The sequence below is a fragment of the Corvus cornix genome, chromosome 11 (assembly GCF_000738735.6).
Source record: "Corvus cornix cornix isolate S_Up_H32 chromosome 11, ASM73873v5, whole genome shotgun sequence".
NCBI classification, from domain to species: domain Eukaryota; kingdom Metazoa; phylum Chordata; class Aves; order Passeriformes; family Corvidae; genus Corvus; species Corvus cornix.
Genome location: NC_046341.1, coordinates 2,234,807 through 2,260,587, shown reverse-complemented (window position 1 = coordinate 2,260,587; position 25,781 = coordinate 2,234,807). Strand labels below are relative to the sequence as shown.

At 58.3% G+C, this 25,781-nt stretch overlaps 1 protein-coding gene across 7 annotated transcripts; it reads right to left on the bottom strand.

Annotated features, from left to right (window-relative positions):
- Nucleotides 1–114: 114 nt before the first annotated feature.
- On the bottom strand, nucleotides 115–24,107 carry KIAA0513 (KIAA0513 ortholog). 7 transcript variants are annotated; one of them, XM_039558446.1, is made up of 14 exons: nucleotides 23,993–24,107; nucleotides 22,006–22,375; nucleotides 10,202–10,682; nucleotides 9,381–9,480; nucleotides 8,896–8,969; nucleotides 8,710–8,780; nucleotides 8,023–8,230; nucleotides 7,541–7,581; nucleotides 6,992–7,070; nucleotides 6,469–6,546; nucleotides 4,876–4,905; nucleotides 2,473–2,553; nucleotides 2,105–2,199; nucleotides 115–1,993 (listed from the first exon to the last, which is right to left on the bottom strand). In XM_039558446.1, the coding sequence occupies exons 3-14, from the start codon at nucleotides 10,537–10,539 to the stop codon at nucleotides 1,944–1,946; spliced, it is 1,245 nt and encodes a 414-aa protein (XP_039414380.1). In that variant the 5' UTR covers nucleotides 10,540–10,682; nucleotides 22,006–22,375; nucleotides 23,993–24,107; the 3' UTR covers nucleotides 115–1,943. The 7 variants fall into 7 exon arrangements, with proteins under 7 accessions (XP_039414380.1, XP_010401820.1, XP_019143888.1 ...); XM_010403518.4 differs by lacking the exon at nucleotides 22,006–22,375; XM_019288343.3 differs by lacking the exons at nucleotides 22,006–22,375; nucleotides 23,993–24,107 and adding an exon at nucleotides 18,899–19,099.
- Between the last annotated feature and the right edge of the window lie 1,674 nt (nucleotides 24,108–25,781).

Here is a 25,781-nt window from a genome sequence, read left to right as displayed (position 1 = left end):
ACACATTATCAGAAGGGAGAAGCTGATGGAGGCACCAGGGAACACTGAGGTCGAACAGGCAGCATGGAGAAAATCCAGCTGCTTAAAACACACAACAACAACTGAGCAAAAATATTTGTTTTTAAGATAATTTATTCCAATCTCTCTCTCTCTCTCATCCCATCTTCACACAGTTCTGGTCTAGGAGGGTTTATAGCTATTTTTTATTGGATTTTAATTGTTTTTATAGAAAAATACACATGCAAATAATATATATACTTCAGCACTGAACTTTCCTTTCCATGTTGGGGAAAAAAAAGTAAAAATAAAGAAATGAATGAGGATTTGGGAAAGACCTGAGTGGAGACAGATACCAGGGAATGCCATGGGGATGGGATGCTCCAGGATGCTGAGCTGCTCATGGTCCAGCACATTTTGTCCATCAGGAGGGTCTTTACTGCGATGAGGGACCAACATCACCCCCTCAACCCAACAAAAACCCTTTTCCAGTAACTCTGCCCAGGTTTGGGAATGACCAAGGAAAAATTGGTGCTGGATCCATCCTTTCTACAAAACCCAGCATGGATCCCATCCCCAGCAGCAAGGGAAGCCCAGCTTAGGTAAAAGCATCACTTTGATGCTTGGAAATGACACCAGAAGCCAAGAGCTACATGGGAAAAATATCCATTTATGCTATTTCCTATGGGATACAGCTGGCAGCACAGGGAAAAAAAGATTGATTGAAACCCGGACTTGTGTGTCAGGATGATGTTTTTGGGGTGAGGCTGTTGGAGCCTTGGCTGTGCAGGGCTGGGGGTTTCTGACGCTGTGGGCTGCTCCTTGCAGAGGGGAGCAGTGATGTCCCCACGTCCCCAGCCTCTCTGCAAACACCGTGCCAAGGTCCAAGGGATAAAACAGCTCTGCTGCACGGTGGGAGCTGCCACCCCTGGAGCAGAACAGGAGATGTCCTTTAGACAGGGCTATTTCAGGTTTGATGGATGAGCAGCTGGAGCGAAGAGCTGGCACAGGAGAGGGCAGAGAGGGGCAGCCCGGGGAAGGAGGACAATTAATCTACTGCCGCGGGATACCAGGAGGCTTTGGGAAATGTCACAATCCGGCAGCATCCCGCACTGACAGGGCAGCAGGGAGAGGGATGAGGCGTTTTACCATCCGTCCCCTCCCAAGCCCAGCAGAGCTCCTCTGCCTCTTCTCCCGCAATCCCGCCCCAGGCCATGGCTTTTTTCCTACTCATCCAGGCTGACGAGAAGGAGCAAACTGTTGTCTCTTTGCCCAGAGGTGCAAACCCACACAGGCAGCACAGTAAAGGTTTCCCAAAGGAGGATTTCCCTCCAGCTCCCAGGGAGCTGCACATCAGCAGCAATTTGCCAGCCCCACCTCTGCCCCCAGCAAGGCCCCACCCTGCCCAGGTCCCCAGGCAGTGGTGACATCCCTGGAGACGCCACACAGCCTGACTGACAGGTGACTGGGTGCTCCTGGCTGTGGTCCCTGCCATCACCTCCTGCATCCCTGTGCAGCTCCAGCATCAGCGAGGGGCCGCCAGCAGGGAAAGGCAGCCTTGGATACCTCTGGATTTACCACCAGAGATCTCACCAGCGTTTCATGACACAGCACCCGGGGGCTGCACAGCCACGCTCTTCCTGCTTTTCCCTTGTGTTCTGGTTTGCGTTTGAACCAACAAAAATCGCTTTTGGGATTGTCTACTCCGACAATAGAGGCGGGAGGGTCTGGCGAGGGCGGGGGCTGTTTGGCTCCTATGCCTACAGGCTGCCCTGGGGCAGCTCTAGAGGTTGGTGGACGATCATGCAGGTTTTATTGCAGCTCGTGTGTGTGGTTTGTGTTGTAGGTAGCCCAGCTTCAGTCACAGGTAGCCCCGGAGGTGGCTTCCTCTCCCCTCCCCACCTGTCCGGCCGCTGTCCCTCCGCTGCCTCGTCCCGGCCAGGTGGCTACTCTGTGGCCATCTGCTCGATGTGGTCACTGAGCAGCTTGTATTGCTCTGGGAAGGGGAGAGAAAAGGGCTCTGAGAGGCTGCTGAACCGTCCCAACCACGTTCCATCCCTCCAGGAACCCCGGGAAGGGGCTGCACATCCCCCGGGCTCTTCCCTACCCTCATCCAAGTTGCCGATGGTCGCCTGCTTCTTCAGGAAGTCGCTACAGAGCTTCTTGTTGAGGCCAAACGCCAGCATGTTGTGGATGAAGGTGCTGAGGGAGGACAGAGATGCTCTGGGTGAGAGAATGGCCAAGCTGCCCCTTCTTCCCCCCACCGTCCTCCCCTTCTCCACAGCCCCCTGTCCCAGGCACTGGGATGATGCTCAGCCTGGTCCCTTCGGCACCAGGATATTCAATAGAAGGGGCAGGAGCAGGTCCCAGGGAGAAGCACCAGACATCCTCTGCACCATAAGGGATGTCCCCAGTGAGGGAAGAGCGGGAGGTCCCCCCTCAGCAGCTGGCACCACCCCGTGGTGCCCTGCTCACCCCAGCTGCCCGAAGGTGATGTTCTCGTTGAAGCGCAGGCTGTCGTCGCGCTCCTCCTGCGTCATGTGGCACCATTTCTCCCTGCAAGGAACGAGCCAGTCTGGCACCACTCTGTCACCACGGTCACCCCAGCACCCCCTGTCTGCTTCTTCCTGCCCTGGGCCACGCTGCTGGAGGACAGGAAGGCACCGAGAGCCCCTGGGTGTGGTGCTGGGTGTGGGATGAGCTCACAACATGGATCCATCTGCAGAGCTCTTGCCCTGGAGCAAAGCAAGAGATGCTCCACGAAAAACCTCATTCAGCCTTGGCTTTGCCTGCAAAGGCCCTGATTAAGAGCTAAAAATAGCATCAATCCCTCCAGCACAGAGCTCACCTTCGGTGCCATCGCGGGCATGAGGAGGAAAGCAGGGGATGGCCATCCCAGCAGGGCTCTGCTGAAGCCCCCCAGCCTGGGAGGGTGACAGGGGGACACCAGGCACCTGTCCCTCACCTGCAGCAAGGCTCCAACTCCCCGAATCCCGACCAAGGTGCTCCCCAAACCTACCTCCCCCTCTGCCAGGGCGGGAGCTCCCACACCCCTCCCCACAGCCCCTCATCCCAGCAGTGCCCTGAAGATGCCACGGCTCCGCTCCGGCCTCCTGCAACTGCAGCATCGCCTTAAGGGACGGAGGGGTTCAAGCTCTGGGTGTTTGCAACCAGCTCTAGGCAGTGGCAGAGCCCCCATCCCGGGAATAAAGCCTGTGCCACAGGGATGTCACTTGGGGTGGTGGCAGCAGGGCTCAGTGCATGCACGCCAGGGAAACTACAGCTCCACAGTGAAGCCGGCCCCTTCCCGAGAATCAGGTGAGGTCACAGCCAAGGATAAGAGGAGGAGAAGCAAGGAAAAACAGGGATAGGCAGAAGAAAAATGGAGGAGAAGGAAGAGGAGAACACCGGGAGAAGAATAGACACTCGTAGCTCGCCGGAATGCCAAGCAGGAGGGGGGGAGCTGTGCCGGGGGGAAATTGGGATAGAGGGTGTCTCACCCTAAACTCGGCGAGGTTGGCTCAGCCCCAGCGTGGCTGGAACTGGAAGAGGATGGGTGCTCAGCCAGGCTGACCCCACAAAGGGAGCCAGTCCCCATTAAATCACCCCAACCCAAATGTGCAAAGCTGCTGAGCCGAGCCTCCAGCCACCAGCTCGTTGTTTATAGGGCTCTGGAAATGTACACAATATGTTTCAGGGGTTTTTCTTTTAAAGCAAAGAAGGTGTAATTTCTCCCAGATAAAGCCCAGGATAGCAAATAAAACCCACACCCAAATGGAGAGACTGAAAGGAGAGGGCAAGAATCCAATGAAGGATCTTTGAAATCTGGAAGCAAAACTTCACAGACCCCACCGGCTCATTTACAGAAGAAGCATGTTTGTAATTCTTTTTTTCCTGCCTTTTTATGCTTTGAAGGGAGGAAGACAGGAGAAAAAACATTATCAAAGTGCCCCAAAAAAACCAATTTTGGCTGTGTTTCTGGCTTATTACTGCAGAGTAACACGCCTGGGAAGGGAGAAAACCCACATGTGGCTCCACTCAAAGCCTTTGATCTTCACACTGGCCCAGTGGGACAGGCACAGGGTGAGGAACCCCCTGGGCTGTGGGGCTGTGTTTTGGGGTATCCAGGGAAGCCTTGTTGTGCCTGGAAGTGCTGAGAACTCTTCACCAACTCTCTCCTCTTCCAGCAGCAGCGTTTTCCTCAGCACCATTTACACCATCCCTTTGCCAGGACACTCCTCAGCCACATGGAACATTCACTGCCAGGCTTCCAAGAACCCTCAGCCTCTTGCTAAAGCCATCACCTGGAGGGATTTGCTCCCAGATCCCACACTCCAAGAGAGCAAGGACTGTCCCCTGTCCCAGTGCCAGCTCGTGGCCCCAAGGACATGCTCCCAATCGGGACATGCAGCCCCCCATTTGTGTTTTTAATTTTGTTAAGGGATGGCAGCAGAAAAAAACACATTAGAAAATGGAAAAGGGCCAGCTTTTCCAGCTGGCAAAGGATCCCCAGCACCTCTAAGTGGCAGCAGAAGCCAGGAGCAAGCGGGAAGGACAGGAGAGGGGGATGCTTTCTACACAAAGAAACTCAGTTTATGCCCAGGACCTGCCCAGAGGGATGTTCCCAGCAAAACATCACAGCTTGAAACCATTCAGGCTCCGTTTTAAAAACCACATGAAAGAGGAGCCAATGCAAACCCCTCTGGCCCTTTGGAAGGGCGATGCTCATGCTCAAACCTCCATCAGCTGTTCCTCCTCCGTGGAGAAAGGGCCTTTCAGAGCCCCCCAAAACACATCCCCCCCCCTCCCCAGGGCAGGATCTGGACCTGAAGTGAGCGTCAGCCTGGGGACACTAAGGAAGTACAGGGACAGACACACCTCTTCTCCTCTTCCTCCCCAGTGTTCCCTCTGGAGCGGCGGCAGAAACGGGGCAGACAAAAGTGGTGCGTGAAAAGATCATGCAAGACAGAGGGATGGAGGGGAACGGAGAGAAGAAGAGACGGAAGAAGGTTGTTAGAGGCAGAGAGAGAGGAAAGAGAGAGAAAAAGAGGAGTTTAGTTCTGATTCCTTCCCCCCCTCCCCTGCCCTCCCCACCCAGAGGGGAAAAAACCTCCCCAGGTCTCGCTGCAGCCCCGGGAGAACGAGGCCCGGCCACCCCAGAGATGTCCTGGTGACCCCATCACAGAGATGGCCACAGCCCCATCCCCACGGACCCTCCGGACATCTGCCACGGCCACGCACCGACTGGGAATTCCAAACCAGCCCTCACCAACCAGCTCCTCCCTCCAGGGATTTCAGTCAGCCCAGCACGCGGCATCCCAGCTCACTCTGAGGATTCTCATCCTCTCCAGAGGACTCGGGGGGGTCACCACCACCTTCCAACACCCCCGAGATGCTCGAGAGACTCCGGGCTGCAGTTCCCAAAGCTCCTTTGTTAGTCAGGCTTGCTCCTGCAGCCGAGGCAGACTCAGCCATCAGATTAATTGGGAAAGGCACTGGGAGCAGGGAGCAGCTGCCGGTGGCGTCTGTCCTTGTGAGGCATTTGCTGCTGCTAATTTGGGGCTTAATCAAGGCAAATGCAGTTCTGGTTACATTGCTGCTCAATGGGCTCTTCCCGTGCTGGCTTGGGAGAAAAAAGGGAAAGCAATAAAAGGGAAAATAGGGATTGATCCGTGAGCTGAACCTGGCACAGCATCCCAGGGCGCGAGCCAGGGCTGCTGCGGCTTAGCTCGGGATTTGGGGAGGACACGGGGGGAGCTGGCTGCTCAAAAGTGCTGTCAGCGCTCCCAAAAGGGGGCGGCTCGGAGAGCTCAGAGCCCCAGGGCACTGCACAGACAGCGGGAAGGGCCGGCTGGGAGTGAGAAACTGCCTCAGGAGAGGAGGGAATGGCTGGAGCCCTCCCGGCTGCTCCGGGTGGAGCAAGAGATGGGCACAAGCTTGGCGAGTGTCTCACCCACTTCTGCATCCCATGTGCCCCATGCCAGTCCCCGACACGAGCAGCCCCTTCCCTGGCAGGTTTATCCCAATTTTCGGTGCTGGCAGTGCCACCATCCCCAGCTTTTGTCCTTGCTGGCTGCAGGTTGTCCCTCCTGGGGACAGCTGGGACATCCCCCCCATCCACTGTACCTCCCTGACAGCTGCACTGAGCCCCTCCCAGACCTGCTGGCAAACTCAGCACCAACAGCCTGAGAAATCCCTGGCTGGGATTCCTGGGCATTGGTTCCTCTGGCGCTTGGTTCCTCCAAAAATGCTGCAAAATGCACAGGAAAACCTTGATGCTCCCAAATCCCAACCAGGCCGTGGATCTCACTGCCCCCACCCCACTTCCCAGTGCTCCCAGCAGGTTTCCAGTCAGGGATGGAAAGCAGAGCATTTCCCCAGGGTCGGTCAAGCTCGGGGCTGTTGGGAGGAGCACCCTGGGGTGGCTGGAGGGGACACGGAGTCTCCTTTGCCCACGGGGACGTGCCCTACCTGGTGGTGGGGGACCTCTTCCTGCGCTCGCAGTGCACGGCATCGAAGAAGGCGGCGTTCCAGAACCGGAGGTTGTGCCTGCAGGGAGGGAGATGTTGGGAATGGCCAATTGGGATTTCATGATTAGGGTGGGCAGGCCCTGGCACAGGGTGCCCAGAGCAGCTGTGGCTGCCCCTGGATCCCTGCAAGTGTCCAAAGCCAGGCTGGATGGGGCTTGGAGCAACCTGGGATAGTGGGAGGTGTCCCTGCACATGGCAGGGGTGGGATGGGATGAGCTTTAGGGTCCCTTCCAACCCAAACCATTCCAGGATCCTACAATCTCACCCAGCCTGTCCCTGAGTCTTCCCAAGGGTCAGGATGGGCCAAACAAGCCTGGCAGATTTGGGGCATTTCTGGACCAGCTCTTTGGTGGCTGCAAACACAGGGGACGTGCCTGTTAGGGGCACTTGTGGACATCTGGGCACACGTGGCCAGGAGGACAAACCCCTCCCCGGGCTGGAGCCAGCTCGCCCCGGGGCTTTACCAGATCGGCTGCTGCTTGAGGTGCATGTACAGGTAGATCTTCTCCCCTTTCTTCTCCTCCTCTGGGCTCTGCAGGGACACTGTGGGGACACCGAGTCATGTGCCAAGGCCTGGGGCACTCCCACCTCCCCAGCCTCACACGGATTCTGTGCCCTCTCCCAGTCTGGTGGCTGAGCAGCCGGGATGGTTTGCAAACCAAGCACGTTCTCAACACATCCCCAGCAACGGCAAGAGGAGCCCTGAGTGCCCTTGGAGGGCAGGGATCAGCCCTGAGGAAGGCAGGGATGTCCCAGGAGGATCCTGAAGGGACTGGACCACTGGTCTGGGAGCACACACAGGCACTGGGGGAGACTGGTGCACCTCCAAAGCTCGGAGGCAGTGGGTGCCCAAACCTCTGCAGCCTGTGACACTGAGGATGAGATCCTCGCAGGAGGAGAGTTGTGATTGGAATTTCAAACCCAGCCCCAAGGAATTCCAGAATTTCCAACCCTCTCTCCTTCCCCAGGGATGCCCTGACCGTGCATGTTTCACCAGCGCTGGCTGCACTCACCCGTCTTCTTCAGCTTCTCCTTTGGTTTGTCCTCACCTTCGCTGTGGCACAAGAAATCAGTGTCAGCTCCCAAAATCCTGTCCCCCCGACAGCCCATGGCCCCCTGGCAAAGGGAACTTCATTTGAAGGATCCTCTGCTCGCATGCCACTGTCCCCAGGGCCAGAAAGGTGACAGAGACAGTGATGTCCCCCCCATTGGGCCCAGCACAGAGATGACGCAGAAGATCACGAGCTGGGAACCACAAAACTCCATGGCCAAGGGAAACAGGACTCCCAGACCATGAGGTGACAGTGACTAAAGCATGGGACCAGGCTAGAGACCACCTCCCGTGGCCATGAGAGGGCACAGGGTGGGACAAGAGCAGGGACAGCAGCACAGGTGACAGTGGCAAACCCATGGTGGCCCTACACCCGGGAGGCTTCTGGCTTGGCCATGACAAGGGTGCCCAGCCCCCCTGCCCACCCAAGGGAGTGCCACCCACTCGCTCTTTTTGGTGGCAGGACCCTTCAGTTTGGTCTCCAGGCCCCCAAAGAAGCCCTTGACGTTCTCTGTCTTGGCCGAGGTGTTTTTCAGCAGCCTCTCTGCGATGTCCTTCTTCTCAGCCAGCCAGGTGTTGGCTGACTTCAGGTACGAGTCAATGCTGCCCGTGGGCTTCTCCTTGGCCTCCAAGGGCAGGGCGTGAGGTTTCCCTGGGGAAAATGTGCCAGGAGCTCAGTGAGCCCCACGGCCCTGAGTGCTGCCGGCTCCTGGAGACCTGCACCCAGCTCCACAGGGCACCACCAGGAGGTGGAGACACCCAAGTTCCCATCCCAACTCCTGTAGGCTTTTATTTTTATCCTCCCCCCTCCCAATCCAGCCCCACGTGGAGGAGCAGCCACCACACAGCAAGCACTAAACCAAGGTGCTTCTGGGCTGGGGTGTTCACATCCCACCCCCCCAGGGTCTGGGATCATCTGGGGGTTGTCACGTACAAATATTCCTGGCTGGAAGCAAGGACAAAGCAGCATCACCACCCCAGCGAGGGGCTGTGCCAGGTTGGCATGGATTCTGGGACATGGGGGCTCTTTTCCACCTGGGGCACCCCTCCAACCCCCTTCCCATGCACAGGATACGTTTCAAACCGGCCCCAGCACCAGCAAAGCCTCCACAGGGGTGCAGGTTCCCTTACCTATATAGTAATAGGTGAAACACATGGTCATGAGGTTCTTGGCAGGGCTGAAATCGTCCATCTGGTGACACCTGACACGGAGGGAGGACACAGTGAGGACACCCCAACCCAAGCACAACCTCACGGCCCTGCCCTCAGGGGCTTTTGGGGGTTGCCACAAAGCCCCAGAGTGCCCCCAGGACTTACTCAAAGAGCACGAGGGCAAAGGACTGCATCAGGCGGTAGAAGGTCTGCTCCGAGACGCACTTGGAGTTGCAGCGCTGCGGGGACAGAGCCCAGGGCTCAGCAGAGCAGCAGGAACAGCCCCAGCCCACCCCGGGACCACCCACCAAGGGCAGGGGGCAAAAGAGCACTCAAGGCTGGGTCTCCCCCTCAGAGATAGCATTGTGCCTGTCTGGGTTGTGTTTTTAGGGAATAGGATGTGTCTGAGCGCTGGTGGGATTTAATTTTAAATAAAACCAGTGAATTCTCTGCCGTGCTGCACCAAGGGTGTGTTTAACTGCTCAAAATGCATTTATTCGCTGCTGTGTCTCCCTCTGCTGTGGTTCCTCTCTTTCCTTGAGTTCCTGCCTTCCAAAAATACTTCTTTGGGATATAAATAAATCCCCCTGGCCTGAGGCTGTTCCAAACCCCGTGCAGGATTCCTGCTGCTTCCCCACCACTCCCCTTACCTGGGCGCTCACATATCTCGCGAACCACTCCCTGCCCTTCCCATTCTCGCTGCTGCAGAGCTCCCCAAACCTGGCCTTCTCCTCCTGGTCCAAATCCTCCCTAAAATAGGGAAAAATTAAAAAAACATCATTAAGACCAAGGATGTGACCTGCAACCCCCAACATCCCTCTTGGCATCAGCATCCCGGGGAGGAAGGCAGAGGAAGAGGAGGAGAGTAGCATCCATTTTGTCATCCCTCGCCTTGTGCTGCTCTTTTCTTCCTCCCTGGCAGGAGGGAAACCAAAGGCAGAGGGAGAAGGGAAGAGCCAAGGCCAGCACGAGCAGAAACTGAGCTCTGGAGACAGGCGCCGAGCCCCAGAGCGAAAACAAGCCCTGTTGCTGCTCCTCACGCTCCATTTGCTCCATCCAGCCTGACACGCTGAGCCACGGAGTTATGGAGACCACAGCGCCGGGATCTGGGCGATGCAGGGTTGGGGGCACAGCCAGAGGCTGCCACAGGGTCCCTGGGCACGTGCGAGCCACCGGCATTTCCACGAGCATCAGCAGGGAGAGGAGATGGGGACTCCCGGCACGGTGAGCCCTGGCACGGGAATGGGGAGAGAGAAGCAGGGAGGAAAGCTGGGGGTGGAAGATGAGCTGGGCCGTGGCCAGGAGAGGGGTGCAAGGCAAAAGCCACATCCCCCTCAGCACCAACACCGTGGGGCAGCAGCCGAGCTCGGGGAAGGACACAAACTGCTGCTCCCAGAGCGGGAAAGCAGCCAGATCCCATCCCGTCCCATCCAGCGGGATGTCCCCGGTGTCACCAGCCCCGCTCACTCACCCCCCGGTGAAGATCTTCTCCACGTAACTCCGCATGAACTCCCGGCGCTCGGCTGTGGCCTCGTCCCGTGCCGACTCCGTGCTCTGGCTGGAGGAGAAGGACTCGTTGGAGGAGGAGCGGCGGTAGCCACCCCAGTGCCGGGGAGAGTCCCCCATGTCATTCTCGCTGTCTGCTGACTCGGTGGCATCGCTCTCCTCTGCGGCCACGTCCCCCGTGTCCCCCAGGTGCCCGTTGTCACTGGGAGCAGCGGGAGGAGCGGGCTCTGAGGGGTCACAGGCGGGTGTTTCGGTGTCAAAGTCAATGAGGTTCCCCACGGGCACATCCAGAGGGGCCTCCATGGCTGTCCTGGGGGATGTGGCGGTGTTGGGGACACTCGCTCCTCGTCCTTTTGCCCCTCACTGGGGCGTTGAGGCCATCGCTGGCAGGGTGCTGGCTAAGGCAGGCAGGACCTCCTGGTGGGGGACAGGTTACCACAGGACATCTGAAAGACACAGGGAGGACAAGAATGAGGACAGATCCTCGGGGACCACCACCACGGACCTTGGGCAAGGCCACCACCCACGAGGTCCCCAGGATGTCCGTCAGCAGTGGAGGGACAGACAGAGCTGGCTCCTCTCCACCAGCCACGTGAGTCAGCAATCCCATGGAATGCCCACGTGCTTTCGGCACCACTCAAGAGGGTTTTCCATCCTTTAGCCCAGAAAAGGGACAGCCGGAGCCTCAGCTCCAAAAGTCACATTTGGGATGTGACATCTCGTGGCCTGACGGGCAGAACTGGGCTGGCGGGAGCCAGCAGCTGGCAGGACACTGGTGGTTCCCCAGGGCAGCCCTGACCTCCTCCTGTCCCTGCCCTGTCTCTGCTCACGGGCCTGTCTGACCCCGTTTGGAAATGGGATCATCTCCGGGGTGGAGCATCCCGGAGTTTAACACACATGGACTTAGCTGGGAATGGAAAGGGGATGCTGGACACGAGAGAAACTGGAATGGGATGAGGACACAGGGCTCTGGACTGCAGTTAAGGGGTTTTGGCATCCACCCCAGACTGCAAAGGAGGTACAGAGACCATAGGGACAGGGATGGACCGGGATGCTCCGGCACACGCCTGTCCTGGACAGTGTTGCAGCAGCTGCTGTGCAGCAAGAGGGAAAAGAAACGGCCACCCTGAAGCTGCCGCTGCGTCAGAGTCACTGATGTCCTCTGTGAGGGTGTTTCTGCTCCAGGAGGTGGCGAATTATGGTGTCTGAAGCCCAGTACATGCTACAGCAGCCAGGAACAGGGCGCAGGAGCAGGGACAGCAGCACAGGTGACAGCGACAAACCCAGGGCAGCACGACAGCAACATTGACACAGCCCCGCTGCCTTCCAGGGAACTGATCCCAGGACACAGGCAACCGCTCCCAGAGCAAAAATCCCCCAAAGGGCCGATGTCCTGTTCATCAGACAAACAGGAATTCAAACTGAAACCAAACCTGACATGTTTCACCAAGCACAGCACAGTGGGAAAACAACCCCTGGGCTGCAGGAGCAGCCGTTGTTCCAGCAGCATCCCCCTCCTCCTCTCCCTTCCAGGGACCCTTTGGGGCAGCTGGATGCAGGGACAGTGAGAGAAACACAACTCCCTGAGCATCAGACAGCTCAGCTCCTGGCTGGGAAAAGCCCCTGTCCCCCAGAGACAGCAGGGACAGAAAGAAAAGTCACCTCAGGTGGCAGAAGTCATGCAGCCACCTCCGCTGGCAGCCTGGTGTCCCACCCTCCCTCACAGAGCCCCCTGGCACACACCTAAAGCTGGTCCCAGGGAGCTGCAGGGACACTGCTGCACTCAGGGAGCTGCCAAGGCATCGGCTCCTGGGAGAGGAGCAGCCCAAGGCTGCGGCACAGCAGGGACTGGCGCTGTTCCCGTGGGGAGGCAGCCAGCTGCAGCCTGGCTCCGTGTCCCTGACCCCCCCCAAACCACCCCTCCTGCTGCAGGGACCTCGCTGTGCTCCATCCCTCCATCCATCCACCCCTCCATCCACCCCTCCATCCACCCCCAGCAGCTGCAAAGTCCCTTTTGGCACTGAAGGAGAGAAGGCTCTGGGGAGGCCTCAGAGCCCCTTCCAGTGCCTAAAGGAGCTCCAGGAGAGCTGGATAGAGATTTTGGGTAAAGGCGTGGAATGACAGGACACAGGGGTTGGCTTCCCAGTGCCAGAGGGCAGGGATGGATGGGATATTGGGAAGGAATTCTTCCCCCTGAGGGTGGGGAGGCCTTGGCACAGGGTGCCCCACGACCCTCTGGGAGAGAGGACTTGGAGTTCAGCTCAGCAGCCCCAGGGAATGCATCCGGCTCACAGAGGGATGGAAAAGGTTTAACCCCTCACTGACCAGCTCATGGTAAAGCCCTGCCCTTGAGCAAAGGCCACCAAAGGTGTTCCAAAGTGCTGGCCGCTTCTGGGGGTGCTGGGCTGCCCGGGCACCTCTGAAGGGGTTGGGTTCTCAGCACGGAGCCCAGAAGAGCTTCAAAACCAAAACAAGCAGCAAAACCAGCCCTGTCCCCACTCCACAACCTGCTCATTGCTGCAGCAGAACAAATCCAGGGAAGGATTAGCCAAAATACCAATTGAGAGCCTCAGGTCCCACAGTTGGCACCATCCACTCATGGACATCAGCACAGCTGCACATCCCACCACTGCCCAGGGGACCCATTCCTGGCTGGGTCAAGTTTGAGAGTAAATGAGGGTTCTGGAATAAAAAGGGACTTTGGGGCTGCTTGGGAGCCTTGATGCAACACCATGAGCTTCAGCATCATCCTGAAATTCAGCAGTTCCTGGGCTGACTTTAACCACGAAGTTCAGCCAGACCGGTGGAGACACCAGCCTCGGAACATCATCCATGAATGTGCTGAAGCCACACGTGGGAATTCCACAGGAAACCCACGGTGCCCTGAAACTTTGGAAAGTGCCTGTTTTTACCAAAAAGAAATGCTGGGGTAGATGTGAATGATTCACCTACAGCTGCACATATATGTGCAAGCAGCTTTCATCCGTGACCTGCCTTTGAATCCAGCACTCCTGGCTGGGTCTCCCAGCATCCCGAAGCCCTGCATGGAGTTTCCTCTCTGGGCTTTTTCCAGGTGTGTCGGGTCAGGTTTGCTGCAGGGCCTCAGCAATTCCCACCTGGGAAGAGCGATCCAATCCCAGCTTGCCCCAATGGAAATCCCAGTGGGGAGCAGGATTTGGCCAATCTGTGGCCCGGCTCTCCTCTCCCTCCAACCACAGGGTCCCAATGAGCTGCTCCCAGCCTGTCCCCAGAGCTGGATGACACACTGAGATAATCCCTGTTATCAGCTCCGGCTGTGGGTGACATCCCAGTGCTCGAAGCCACACTCACATCTGCATCCCGCATGGACACTCCAGCTGGGAGCTGCCAGGGATGACCCAAAACTGGAATTAAAGCAAAGAAACCTCTGGCTGCCTCCTCATAGCCTCATCCCTGCAGCCTGGCACTCAGACCCGGCGTGCAGGAGCTCTGAGAGCCCCTGGGAACACTCAGCTCCGGGAAAAGGGGAAAAGCCACGACTGATGCTCCTGCAGGGCTTGGCAGCCCAGAGGGGACAACTCTGCTCCTTTGGACACAGCCGGGAGCTCCGCAGAGAGCCCTGGTGCTGCGTCCGTGCCAAGGGCTGTGGATGCCAAGGGCTGCCTGCATCCCGCTGCTGTGCGGGGGCGAGGGATGCTCACGTGGGCAGCACCCGGCCCTGGCAGGGCAGGGTTTGTGCCCTGTGCTGCAGCACAGGTGATGTAAACACATCCCACCTCTCTCTCCCCGCTGTGCCAGCGGACACGTCCTTCCCAGCCTGCGGGAAAGGGGTCAGAGCGCTGCTGCCTTGTGCCATCCCACGTCCTGATGCCCTGGGGAGGAGGCAGCCCCGATGCAGGGGACACGCACGGGGATCACCGCTGCTGAGGGACTGGCAAAGTGCCACCGCTCGGTGCTGGCACCTTCCCACGCTGCGGCCCTCCGTGGCAGCCCACCCTCGTCCCATCCACCCTGTGCAGGGCTTGCATTGCCCTGGCACGGCTCCGACACGGGAATGCCACCTGCTCCTGCTGCTGGCACTGCCCGGGGACACCACGCAGCCACCCACCCGCACTGCACCCACGGGTCTGACCCCAGCTCGTGGCACCGCGGGCGCGGAGCCAGCGCGGCAGGGCTCTGCAAGGGCACCCCGGGCACGGCTGAGCGCCTGCCAAGGAAAACTCCCTGTGCCGCGAGGGAACAGCCTGTTTCCTCCCTGGGAACTGGTCAGTCTTGTTCCCTCGTGTCCCTCCCCCGGAGAGAACACGCCGGCAGCAGGGTCACGGCTCCGCGGGGCAGACCCGTTGAGTGCCAGATCCCCCAAACGCACCCTAAATCCAGAGGTACCGCGCCTACCCCCCTCCCCAGCACCCCGCTGAATTTAAACACACGAACCTCCGGGTTTAAACACATCCTGGCACTTTGGAGAGCCGAAACTCCTCCTCGCTGGGTTTGCCCGTGGCCGCCGCAGATCCGCTCTGCTGCCGGTGCCGGGACACGCTCCCGGCTTTATCAGGGAGGCTCAAGCGTGCCCTGGCCAAGGCGCAGCCGTGCCGCAGCACTGCCCACAGCTCCACAACTTCCTAAAATAATTCCCTGGATACCAGGGGGATACCAGGTGGGGCAGAGACCGCACACACTCGGTGCATGCCAGAGTCAGCTCCCAGCTCATCCTGAGCCGGCACCGGGATCCCAGTGCCTGATGAGGGAGGATTTTTGGCAGGTGGTGTGTGTTGGTCTAGAGGGTCCCGGCCCCAGTGTTGGGGCGCTGCTGCTTTCCAGGACCCTTTCCCTTCTCAAGCCCGGCTTTAGCCCACACGGGGCACGAACAAAACCATCACCCAGCCCTAATAACGGAGCCATTTCCACGGAATCTGAAGCCCGGCGAGCGCGCCGCTTCCCAGAGAGCCCTTTCCTTTCCCCGCGCTGCCATCAGACACCAGATGGCAGCTCCCCATTCGCCTGGACTTGCGAGGGGAATTAAATGCCTCTTGAATAGACCTGAGCTGCGCAAGCCGGGCTTTTGTGCCGAGCAGCGGTTTCTCCTTTCACACTTCCCAGCGGCGCAGCTCTCACACACCCCCCTCCGCCACGGCCCCATCCCCACGGAGCCCCGAAATGCGGCTACCTATCCTGCAATTCCAATTTTTACCTGGCAAAAATTCCTCCCGGGGGCCATATTTTGGAAATGAGCCCCCCAAAAAGCACGCGGGGGGGGGGGGGGGGGGAGAGGGGTTTCCCTGCCCAGACCACCCTCAGCCCCCCCATTCCCACGGGAGATGCTGCTCCCAGCCCCTGCCGAGGGGTTCGGGATGCAGCCGGAGCTGCAAAGGCTGACGGAGCGCGGGGACCCTCCCTCCTTCCCGGGGAGGATGGATGCATCCCCCTGGATGTGCGGGGCTTCAAGAGAGCTGCAAAAAAAAAAAAAAAAAAAAAAAAAAGCGAGGTGTCACCTGCCGGCGTGAGATGGGCCCGGAGGACGGATTAAAGCCCAGGCCTGTCCCCAGGCGGGGTCACGGCATCCCCATCCTCCCTCCTTTCCCTGCCTCCCTCGGCTTTTTACCTGCAGCCGGGAGCCTCGCAGCGCCTCGGCTCGCCGGTGGCTCCGCAGCATCCGGCCCGGGGGTGGCCGGCGGGGCCGGCACGGCGGGGAGCGGGCGGCGGAGGCGGCGCGGGGACGCTGCGCTCCCTCCCTGCGGAGCCCCGGCGGTGCCCACGCGCGGCTGCGCGCACGGCCCGGCTGCGGCCGCGCCGGCTCCCGGGAAAGCGCCGCGGAAAAGCTCTTTGTGCCACCCGGGCACGCTTGTCACGGCCGGCCGAGCGCCGATGGCTCCCGAGAGAGCCGCGCCGGCCCTTCTCCAGCCAGGGAGGGATTCCCACGGCGGGCATCGCCCCTCAGAAACAGCCCCTGTGCGCCCTGGCATGGGGAATAGGAGGAAGAATTAGGCAGGAGCCCCATCCAAGGGGAGTTCTCCAGCCTAAGTAGCTGCACGGGCAAATATCCAAAATATTAACCAAGCCAAAATATCCAAGCCGTGTGTTGGATCCGATATCCAAAATATCAACCAAAATGAGGTGGGGTTCCCATCAAAGGGGGATTCTCCAGCCCAAAACAGCCCCTCCAAGTCCCTGTGCACCCTGACATGAGGGATATTAACAAAAATTAGGCAGGCTCCCTATCAAAAGGGGAGTTCTCCAGCCCAAACCAGCCTGAGTCCCCACACAAGCAGATACCTAAAATACCAACCAAAATGAGGTGGGGTCCCCATCAACAAGGAGTTCTGCAGCCCAAAATCAGCCTAACTGCCTGCACATGCAGCTATCCCAAATATTAACCATAACGAGGTGAGGTTCCCATAAAAGGGGGATTTTCCAGCCCAAAGCAGCTTGTCCAAGCCCCTGTGCAACCCAACATCTGGGATATTAAACAAAACTAGGCAGGATCGCCTCCAAAGGGGGATTCTCCGGCTCCTTTGGAGATGCCAAGGAGCAGCAAACTGTGTGATTCCAGGGGAATACTGCTGGGATGGGAACTGCAGCATCCCTGGCAGAGCCCGGCCGAACCCAGGTGCTGCCGCTCAAGGGCACCCTTGGAAAAGAGTCAAAAGCCTCAATTTTGTGGCTTTTCCGTGCTCTGCAGCCAGGCAGGAGAGAGGGAGAGAGGTGAGTCACTGCTGCCATGGAGCATCCTCGTCAGGAGAGCTCAAGTGGTGCCAATTAGTGGGAAATTGGTCATTGCCCCCTCCATCCCCACACCAGGGATGCTGCACACCCATCATCATCATCATCAGCCCACGGAGGGAACAGCGTGCCTGTGACACAACGTTTGAGCTCAGCAGAAACCCGGGAGCAGCACTAATTGACTGTCTGCCCAGGGTGATTATTCTAATTAAGCCAGGCTTCAGGAATTGCAAGTGACATGGAAAAAACGCCTCCTGGCTCCCCGATTCTGATACAACACCACGGGAGGGGTTTTAGCGCCTCCCCCCTGCCAGTCCTTGTTGGTTGGGTCTTCACGTGGATGCCTGGACTTTATTTGTTTGTTTTTATCTGTTTATTCTGTAGTTGAGCCAGGGTTTGGAGCATGGGAGGTGGAAATCCTGGGAGTACACATGTTCCTGGCACATGGAAATGTTCCAGGCCAGGCTGGATGGGGCTTGGAGCAACCTGGGATAGTGGAAGGCATCCCTGCCCATGGTAGGGGGTGGGACTGGGTGAGCTTTAAGGTCCCTCCCAACCCAAACCATTCCATGGTTTTATGACGTTTTTCGCCTCCTCCACCTCAGCTCAAAGCTCTCCCCGGGAATTCTTCACCTCAACAAGGAAAGGAGAGGCCCCAGGCTGCTCACCAGGGAATGGGAGAGCATCCATCCCAAAACTCTTCCACAGCTGGAAGCAGCCAAGGAGCAGGACCAAGGCTCAGGTTGGGTTATTTACTCTCCAGCAGCCATATGAGACATCCAAGACTTCCCAAGTGGAAATCCCTCCATGGTGGTGCCCCCTAAAACACCCTCCTGGGAGAGTGACCCCTCTCCCAGCTCCCTGCCCAGCCCACAACCATCTCCCACCGCCCTCCTCCCTCCTTGGCACATCCCGGGGACGCCCATGAAGGCCCTGGCAGCGGGGCCGCAGCTGCAGCGCTGGCACAGGGAGAGCTGCCGGTGATGGGGATGTTCCTCCCCGCGTTCCCATTCCGCAGACAAAGGCTCCGGGGGCGGCTGTGGCTGTCACACACGAGAAGTGCCCTATTTTCCCTTTCCCATCCCATCCCGGCACAGCTCCAGCAGCGGCAGTGCTGCATCTGCCAGGGGTGGGTCCCCAGCAGCAGGAGGGAGGCTGGGAGCGGGGTGGGTGCTGAGCACAGGGTGACATCCCCATCGACTCGGCAGCTGCAAGGGGAAGCAAATCTTTGGTGGAAGTTGCTGAAGCATTGGGTAATTTTTTGTTTCGCACCCCTGAGCAGCGGGGCCGGGCACAAGGGCCAGGGCAGGAGCTGGCAGATCCAGGAAGGAGCCAGGTGTTTGATGGCAGATGGATCACGGAATCACAGAATGTCCTGAGCTGGAAGTGACCTACAAGGATCATCCAGTCCTTGTGTGGCCCTGCACAGACCCCCCCAACAACCCCACCCTGGGCATCCCTGGCAGCGCTGCCCAAACGCTCCTGGAGCTCTGGCAGCCTCGGGGCCGTGCCCATTCCCTGGGGAGCCTGGGCAGTGCCCAGCACCCTCCGGGGGAAGAACCTTTCCCTGCTCTCCACCCTAAACCTCCCCTGGCCCAGCTCCATGCCATTCTCTCAGGTCCTGTCCCCGCTCACCACAGAGAAGGTGTCACTGCTTCCCCTTCACTTGCCCCCTCGATGCAAAATCCTGCTGTAAGGAACAACAGCAGAGCAAGAAACGAGATAACAGCTCTGATAAAAACCCCAAAGCCCAGGTCCTGCAACACTGCAGGGCCAGGCTGACCCCAGGCCAAAAGAGGGGCAGCTCCTGTGGGCAGGGCTGTGCCACCAGAGCCAAAGCACCTGGAGAGGGACAGGGGCAACAAGAGGCTTCAGCATCACCAGGTCACTTGCACAAGGATGAATTAATTGGCTTTAAAAACACCCCCAACAGGAAAGCACCCAAGCCCCAAAGGATACTCACCCTCCACCATCTCATGGGCTGAAAGATTTGGTTCAGCCTCCCAAGACAAGGAAGATGCCGGGTTCCTGGTGCTGATCTGTGCTCCAGAGCCCTCTCCCAGCCCAGGAGATCCCAGCAGCTCCCTGGGCCCTCAAACCCAACACCCAACACCGGCACAACGCAACGGAGTGTTGCCACACCACGGATGGTTGTGACACAGCTGCTAAAAACCTAAATAAGCTGCTCTTCCAGACTGACCCTCTGCAAATCCCTCCTAATCCAATCTTGTTTATGGCGTTAAGCTGGACCCTCCCATACTGAACGCCCCTGTTTGCTCAACAGTTGGGATAATCCTCGTGTTTCCTCCGTCCTGGTTGAAGTTCTGATGCAGAAGGCACCGGAGCTTCCTTCTCCTCATGTACTGAGGTGTTATGGGATAGGGACACACCTGCACTCCCAGCTCCATGTCCCACTGGCACATCCCCTGTGTCACCAGTCTGGGCATGGAAAATCTCTCCCTGTGCCAGTGTGGCAGATCCAGACACAGCCAGGAGCTCTCCTGTGCTGGGATTTACTTGGTTTAAAACAGAGTTTTCTCCTCCTTATCCAGCCACAGGGGAAGAGCTGGAGAAGACAAACCCTGCTGTGACCTCCAGCTTCCCCCATAAATCCCAGCTGGGATCCAGGTTAGGAAACAAGCCCCAAACCACGTTAATTTGATGTGTTATTCCCACAGAAGATGCCAGAGCCACGTTCCCTACCACAGCTCGGGGTTGGGAATGTTCTGCCCTCCCTGAGGCCATCCCACAGATGGGTCCCACGTTAGGAGGACACAACTCCACTGAGCAACACGGGGCTTGCCAGAGGCTGTCACAGCCTCACGCCTCCGTGGCACTAATTCCTTCAGGGAGGAAAAACCCTCCCGGGGTCCTCTTGGTTAGCAAACATCTGCCACCACACGTGTGTCAGAGCAGCTCAGCCAGGCAGCCAGGAGGATGAAAGTGTTATAATTACCCTCAGTCTCCCTGGAATCTGCAGCAAAGTCGTGCCACAGAAAAGGAAACCCGTTTTATCTTTCCTAAAAGGAAAGCCGAACCTATTTATAAAGCAAGACACAGGTGGCCAGGCTGGCACAGGCTGGAGCAGCAGGAATGGGGCTCTTTTCCCTCTGCTTCCCCTCCAAATAAGCCTGGATCTTGTTTGGATCCATCAAACTCAGCACAGGAACATCCTCAGGGATTTGTACCCACCAATGCTGCCTGCAAGTCCACGTGGACCTGGGGAAGAGCTCCAGAGGGCTTCAGCCCGTGGCAAACCAGCCCTTGGAGCATGGAAAACCACCCGTGGAGCCCCAGCAGTGGTGGAGCTGGGAGGAAGGAGGTTGGTTTTCCTCCCTCCTGCCCATTCCAGGCAGTGGGAAGGGCGAGGAGCAGCCGTGGGGCTGCTGGGAGGGCAAAGGCTGCAGCGGCGAGTGACAGCTCCGGGTTCTGTTGTCACAGTGCCACGGGGCTGGGGTGGTGGCAGGGACCTCGCCAGCAGCTCAGGGTGCAGCAGCAGGAGCCTTGGGATGGCGGGATACACCTCAGCTCGGGCAAAACAGTGGGATTCACGGGGCATGGCACCACAACTCAACCACTGACCACCCCACAGTGTCCCCACCAGCGTCCCCAAAATGAGCTGCTGGTGACACCTGCGGTGCTGGTGACACCTCCAGCACAGCTCTCATGTCCCGTGTCCCCTCTCCTGCTCTGGCTCACTTGGTCACAAGCCGGGGATAAGCATCACCTCCAACTGCACCATCTTTCCCGGGAAGAGCGTGGTCCTCACACGTGGGAGAGGAGCTGGTGGGAGCCCTGCAGCCCGCAGAGCATTCGGACACAAGTACAGGATGAGGGCAGAGGATGCCCAGGACACCCCAGTGGCCACAGCTCCAAAGGAAAGGTCACCAGCACGGTGGCACTCCAGCCCAGGAATGTGAATGTTAAGGCATGACAATGGCAGGGGATCAATGCCCTTTTCCTGCTTTTATTCCCTAATCCTGACAAAGATGGGATCCCTGAGCAGGCCACCTCACCCACCCCCTCCTGAGCATCCCGCTGAGGTGTCACCTCCCTGCTCTCCCGGTTGTCCTTCCCAACATCACCTCTGCAATCCCAGAGGATTCAGCACCGACCGTCCTAGTCAGCAGCAAGGGACAGGGAGGACAAAACAACCACAGCACTTCCATCACTCCATCCCCAGGGAATCCCATCCCTAATTGGTTTGCATAAAGATCTTCCAAATTCATGAGCAAATAACCAAGAAGAGGATAAGGGTGTTTCAGTTAACTCCAGGCATGGAAGGCAACTTCAGCTCACAGTCCTGCTGCCCTCTGTGATGGGGTTTGCTCCTTCCAGTGCGATCAGATGGGATGGAATGGGATAGGGCAGGCTGGGATGGGATGCTACGGGATGAGATCCCAGTGCCAGTCACCCCTAAGCAACTATTTTTAAACACACACCAAATCTACCCAAACCGAGCTCACTGTGAGTTGTGGGGTGGAACAAGATGATCTTTAAGGTCCCTTCTAACCCAAACCGTTCCATGATTCTCTGATTTTCGCCTCCCAAGCTGCTTCCCTGGCCGACCCCCCGTGCTCTCTGGAAGTGCCTTGTGCGATCTAATTTCCCTCCCAGCTCCAGCAGTGACTTCTGGCTCTCTGTTTGTGTAAAGCTCCCCCACACGCCGGGTAACAGCCCAGCAAGGAATTTACAAATACCGTCTTTGGAGGCAGCAATTGTCACTCCAGCCACCTGTCAAGCTGGGAGCCAGGCAGGGAGGGACAATGCGGGGGATGGAACTGTCCCAGCAGTGCCATGGGTGAGCCCCTGAGAGTGACCAGCAGAGATGCCACAATTTGGGATCTCATGGGAGCCACACTTTGATCCCCGACCCTCGGGCTCGCCCTGCTCGCCACCCAAAAAAACACCAATAAGTTTCTGAACTACAGCGAATTTTCCGACTTTTGCCATTCCGCGCCTCCCTGCTGCAGGCCGATATTTCCTCCCAGCAGCTTTGCCGGGTGCCATCAGCACCCACCCCCCCTCCAGCCCAGCCTGCTCCCGGGGGAGCCCCAAAATCCCCTTTACCTTCTGCCCCCGGCCGCGGCTCCCGGCGCTGCTCCTTGCAGAGGCGTCCGGCAGCGGCGATGCCCGGGTGCCCAGCCCCGGGCGGACACAGCCTGGCGTGACAGGGACACTTCCGCCAGCAGTCACCGCTGTCCAATGATTAATGCAAGCTCCGAGGGACAAAGTGAAAGCCAAACCAGGTGAGGCAGGGATGCACCCGCTGCTTTTCCCTGTCCCCGGGTGCCGCCCGCCGATGGCAGCTCCCGGAGGCTCCGGCGGGACTGGAAAGACCTGTTGGTGCTCCACGAGGGCACGGCGCTGGCAGCAGAGGTGTGGCAGAGGCCAGCAGGGCCTCTGTCACCGCCTCCCGGCTGTCACCGACACCCTGTGCCTGGCAAAGGGTTGGAGACAGGTTAGCAGCTGGCTGGATGCATCTCACATCCCAAAGAGTGAGCCCAGACCGATGTAATTCCCTGTGAGGCTGTGCCTGCCCAGGGAATGAACCCATTTAATCTGTCCTTGAGTCAGGCTGGGCGTGGGGGCCCTGGACCTGGCTGGGACCTCCAAATGCTCGAGGAGTAACCCCATCCCAAATCCAGAACCGCTGGGGTGCCCCGAGGCAGCTGCTCCCAGTCCCCATCTCCCCCTGCAGCACAAAGCTCCTGCAAACCAGTGCAGCCAAGGGGAGAAAACAGGAAAAAAAGTGGGAAGAAGGCAGCTTTATTTCTCCCTGACATTTAATAACCTTTATTGTCCTCTGAGTGGCAGTTTCCCATTCCGAGAGCCGGCAGCACGGCTGATCTTCCTCCAGAGGCTGGGAACACTTTGGGGCCTGGCAGCTGCCCTATCCCCTCATCCTGCACCAGAAACCCCAAAAGGTTCCAAAGGCACAAACCAGAAGGAAACGCTGTGGGATGCCGGGATTGGGCTGGCCCTTCCGGAGCTCCCTGTAATCCCTGCTGCATCCCGCAGCCCCAGCATCCTCCCCACGGCATTCCCAGGCTGCTGGGGAGACCTTTCAGCACTGAGGTTGTACAAAAGATCCCAGGGACACAGCAGAGCATCCGAGCCAGCAGATGAGGCACTTACCAGGCACGGGGGAGAGGCACTGGCAACTCGCAGGAGGCAAAAAGGAGAAATTAATGGGGCTGGAATTCCCACTGCCTCCATTGTCAGGGAAGGAAAACGCATCCGAGCAGCCTCGCTCGGATGCACAACGTAATTTGTTTTGGATGTAATGTTACCCTGCTTCCCAGAGAGGGGCTGGAGATGGGAAAAGCCTCCGCTTGTGTCACCCCTACTCCAGGGAAGGCGGGAAGCAAAGGAGGGGATTTGAGGAGTTTTATGGAGGGAAAAGCTCAGCTGAACCTGGGCAGTGCTGCTGCTGCAAGAGGCTGGGACCGCTGAAGTCAGACGCCACCCCCAGCAGCTGCTGGCTAAAACCACCTAAAACCAGCTTAATACTGAATATCGATCTTTTCTGAAGGGTCTCAGGAAGGTTTTCTCCTGCTCACCAAACTCTGCACACTAAAAGTGGCATCACCGTGCCCTGCACGGGGCAGTGGCATCACCTCACCCGAAAACAGGAATTTGGGGGGCAGGACAGCAGAGGGAAGGGGGAACCCGAGTTTTCTCTGGGATTTAATCCTCTCTTGGAGCCCTGAGCTTTGCAGGAGCAGGTCGGGATTTTCCCCAGCCTGATGTGTTTCCTCCTCGGGGCCTCTCGTTTGCGCAGGCGGCTGAGAACGTTTCCTCCTCCCGGAAAAGCTCCGGAGGGAGCAGCCCGGATGGGCATTCACCTCCCTGACCTCCCCAGCCTCCAAAACACCGCTAATTCAGGAATCAGACCCGGCCAGCTCACCCCACCTAAAAGCCATAGAGCTCCCCTGCACCTCCCGCTCCTGGCTTTTAATCCAAGAGCGCAGCAGGGACCAGAGCCCTGCCAGGGCTGGGAATTCCAGTCAAATCTCCAGGTGCTGCTGGAAGAGAGCAATAATCAAATACAGACCTGGGGGTCCCACAGCAGCAAAATCGCTGGGTTTTTCCTGCAGGGCTGGAACAAGGAAGAGATAAACCACGCTTGCTCCAGAGCACAGGAGAACAGCTGCTTATCACCACGCTGGCAGCCTCGAGGCTATTGCAGGGTGTCAGGAGAAGTATTATTCCTCCCAGCTCCTGGGAAATTTCTATTTTTGGCCCCTCCGTCACAAGGAGCTGCTGCCTGCACCCGCTCTGGGCTGGGAGAGCAGCCAGCCCTGCAGAGCCCCTTCCCTCCCGCTGCCAGCTCACCGGGAAACAGCCGGACTTTGGGGGAAACAGAGGCAGTTTTGGTTCAAGCTGCAGAATCCACCCTCACCTGGCTCGCAGAGAAAGCTGCAGGGAGAAGTCAGAACCCCTTTTCAGTGCCTAAAGGGGCTCCAGGAGAGCTGGAGAGGGACTGGGGACAAGGGCTGGAGGGACAGGACAAGGGGGGATGGCTTCCCACTGCCAGAGGGCAGGGATGGATGGGATATTGGGAAGGAATTCTACCCTGGGAGGGTGGGCAGGCCCTGGCACAGGGTGCCCAGAGCAGCTGGGGCTGCCCCTGGATCCCTGGCAGTGTCCAAGGGCAGGTTGGAGCAACCTGGGATAGTGGGAGCTGTCCCTGTCTATGGCAGGGCCGGGAATGGGATGAGCTTTAAGGTCTCTCCCAACCCAAACCATTGTGGGATTCTGCGATAACCCAAAGCTCGGCAGCAAAGGGGCAGAGCCAGGCTTTGTGCTGGACTTTCCAGTGACATTTTAGGGGTCATTGGTCATTTTCAGGCTGGAAAATGGTGACTCCTGTGTCCTTGGGGGACAGAAAAGCCAAGGTCTGGTCTGACCCAGTGCTGGTGACAGCCCTGTCTGGTGGTGAGAGACCACCAGGTCCTCCTGCCACCACCTTTGTGACACTCCCTGCACCACAGTTCCCTTGGCCAGAGAGAACAGATCCATCCATTTCTCCCTCTCTCCCTGGCTCCACTTCCCAGCCCTCATCAGCTCACCCCGGTGAGCTCCACCACACCCTGCAACGCCCAAACCCGAACAGCCGGCGCACGGAAAAAGCCCATTTTTGATGATTCCCTTCTGTCCAAGTGTGAGATCGGTAATTGAGGGTAAAATTCCATCCAGGGTGCATTTCAGCCCTGAAAATAGCCCGATAAATGAGCTCAGCTCTTTGCTGGTTGACTCAGCTAATCCTTCAGCTGCTGCCAGACAGCTTTGATTGTATCTTCTCTCCTTGGGCTCCGTTTAATGCCAAGGCCGAGCCGTGGCAGCTGCAGCAGCTCTGTGCAATTCGTAATCTGCCTTTATTCCTGGCTGCACCGCTGAACAGAGGTCGGCTCCCGCTCCTGGCTTGATTTATGAATATGGATTCTGTTGGTTAAGCCATTAGGAGCGGTGATGGAGCAATTCCTCGTACATCCTGCACCGTACAGTGCCTCATTTGCAGCCCGCCCGGCAGAACATTCGCCCTGCACCGCTGTTCACGCAGGGAAGATGATATTAAAGGCTTTGTCTGTAATGCTGTAATTCCACCTCGCCTCCCTAAGCCCTCTCCTATGGGAAACAACCCCGCCGCAGGCAGGGAAGCGGTGGGGAAAGGAGGGAATCGTGCCCAGCGGGAGGAGCTGATATCCCGCCCCAAAGGCTTAAAGGGAAGTGTTAAATCCGCTGCGAGCCCAGCGGGGACCCCGCTCTGGCTGCCTGTGGTGCTGCCCCAGCGCCTCCATCCATCCCAGGGGATGCTCTAGCTGAGCTGGAAGAGCCGGGGT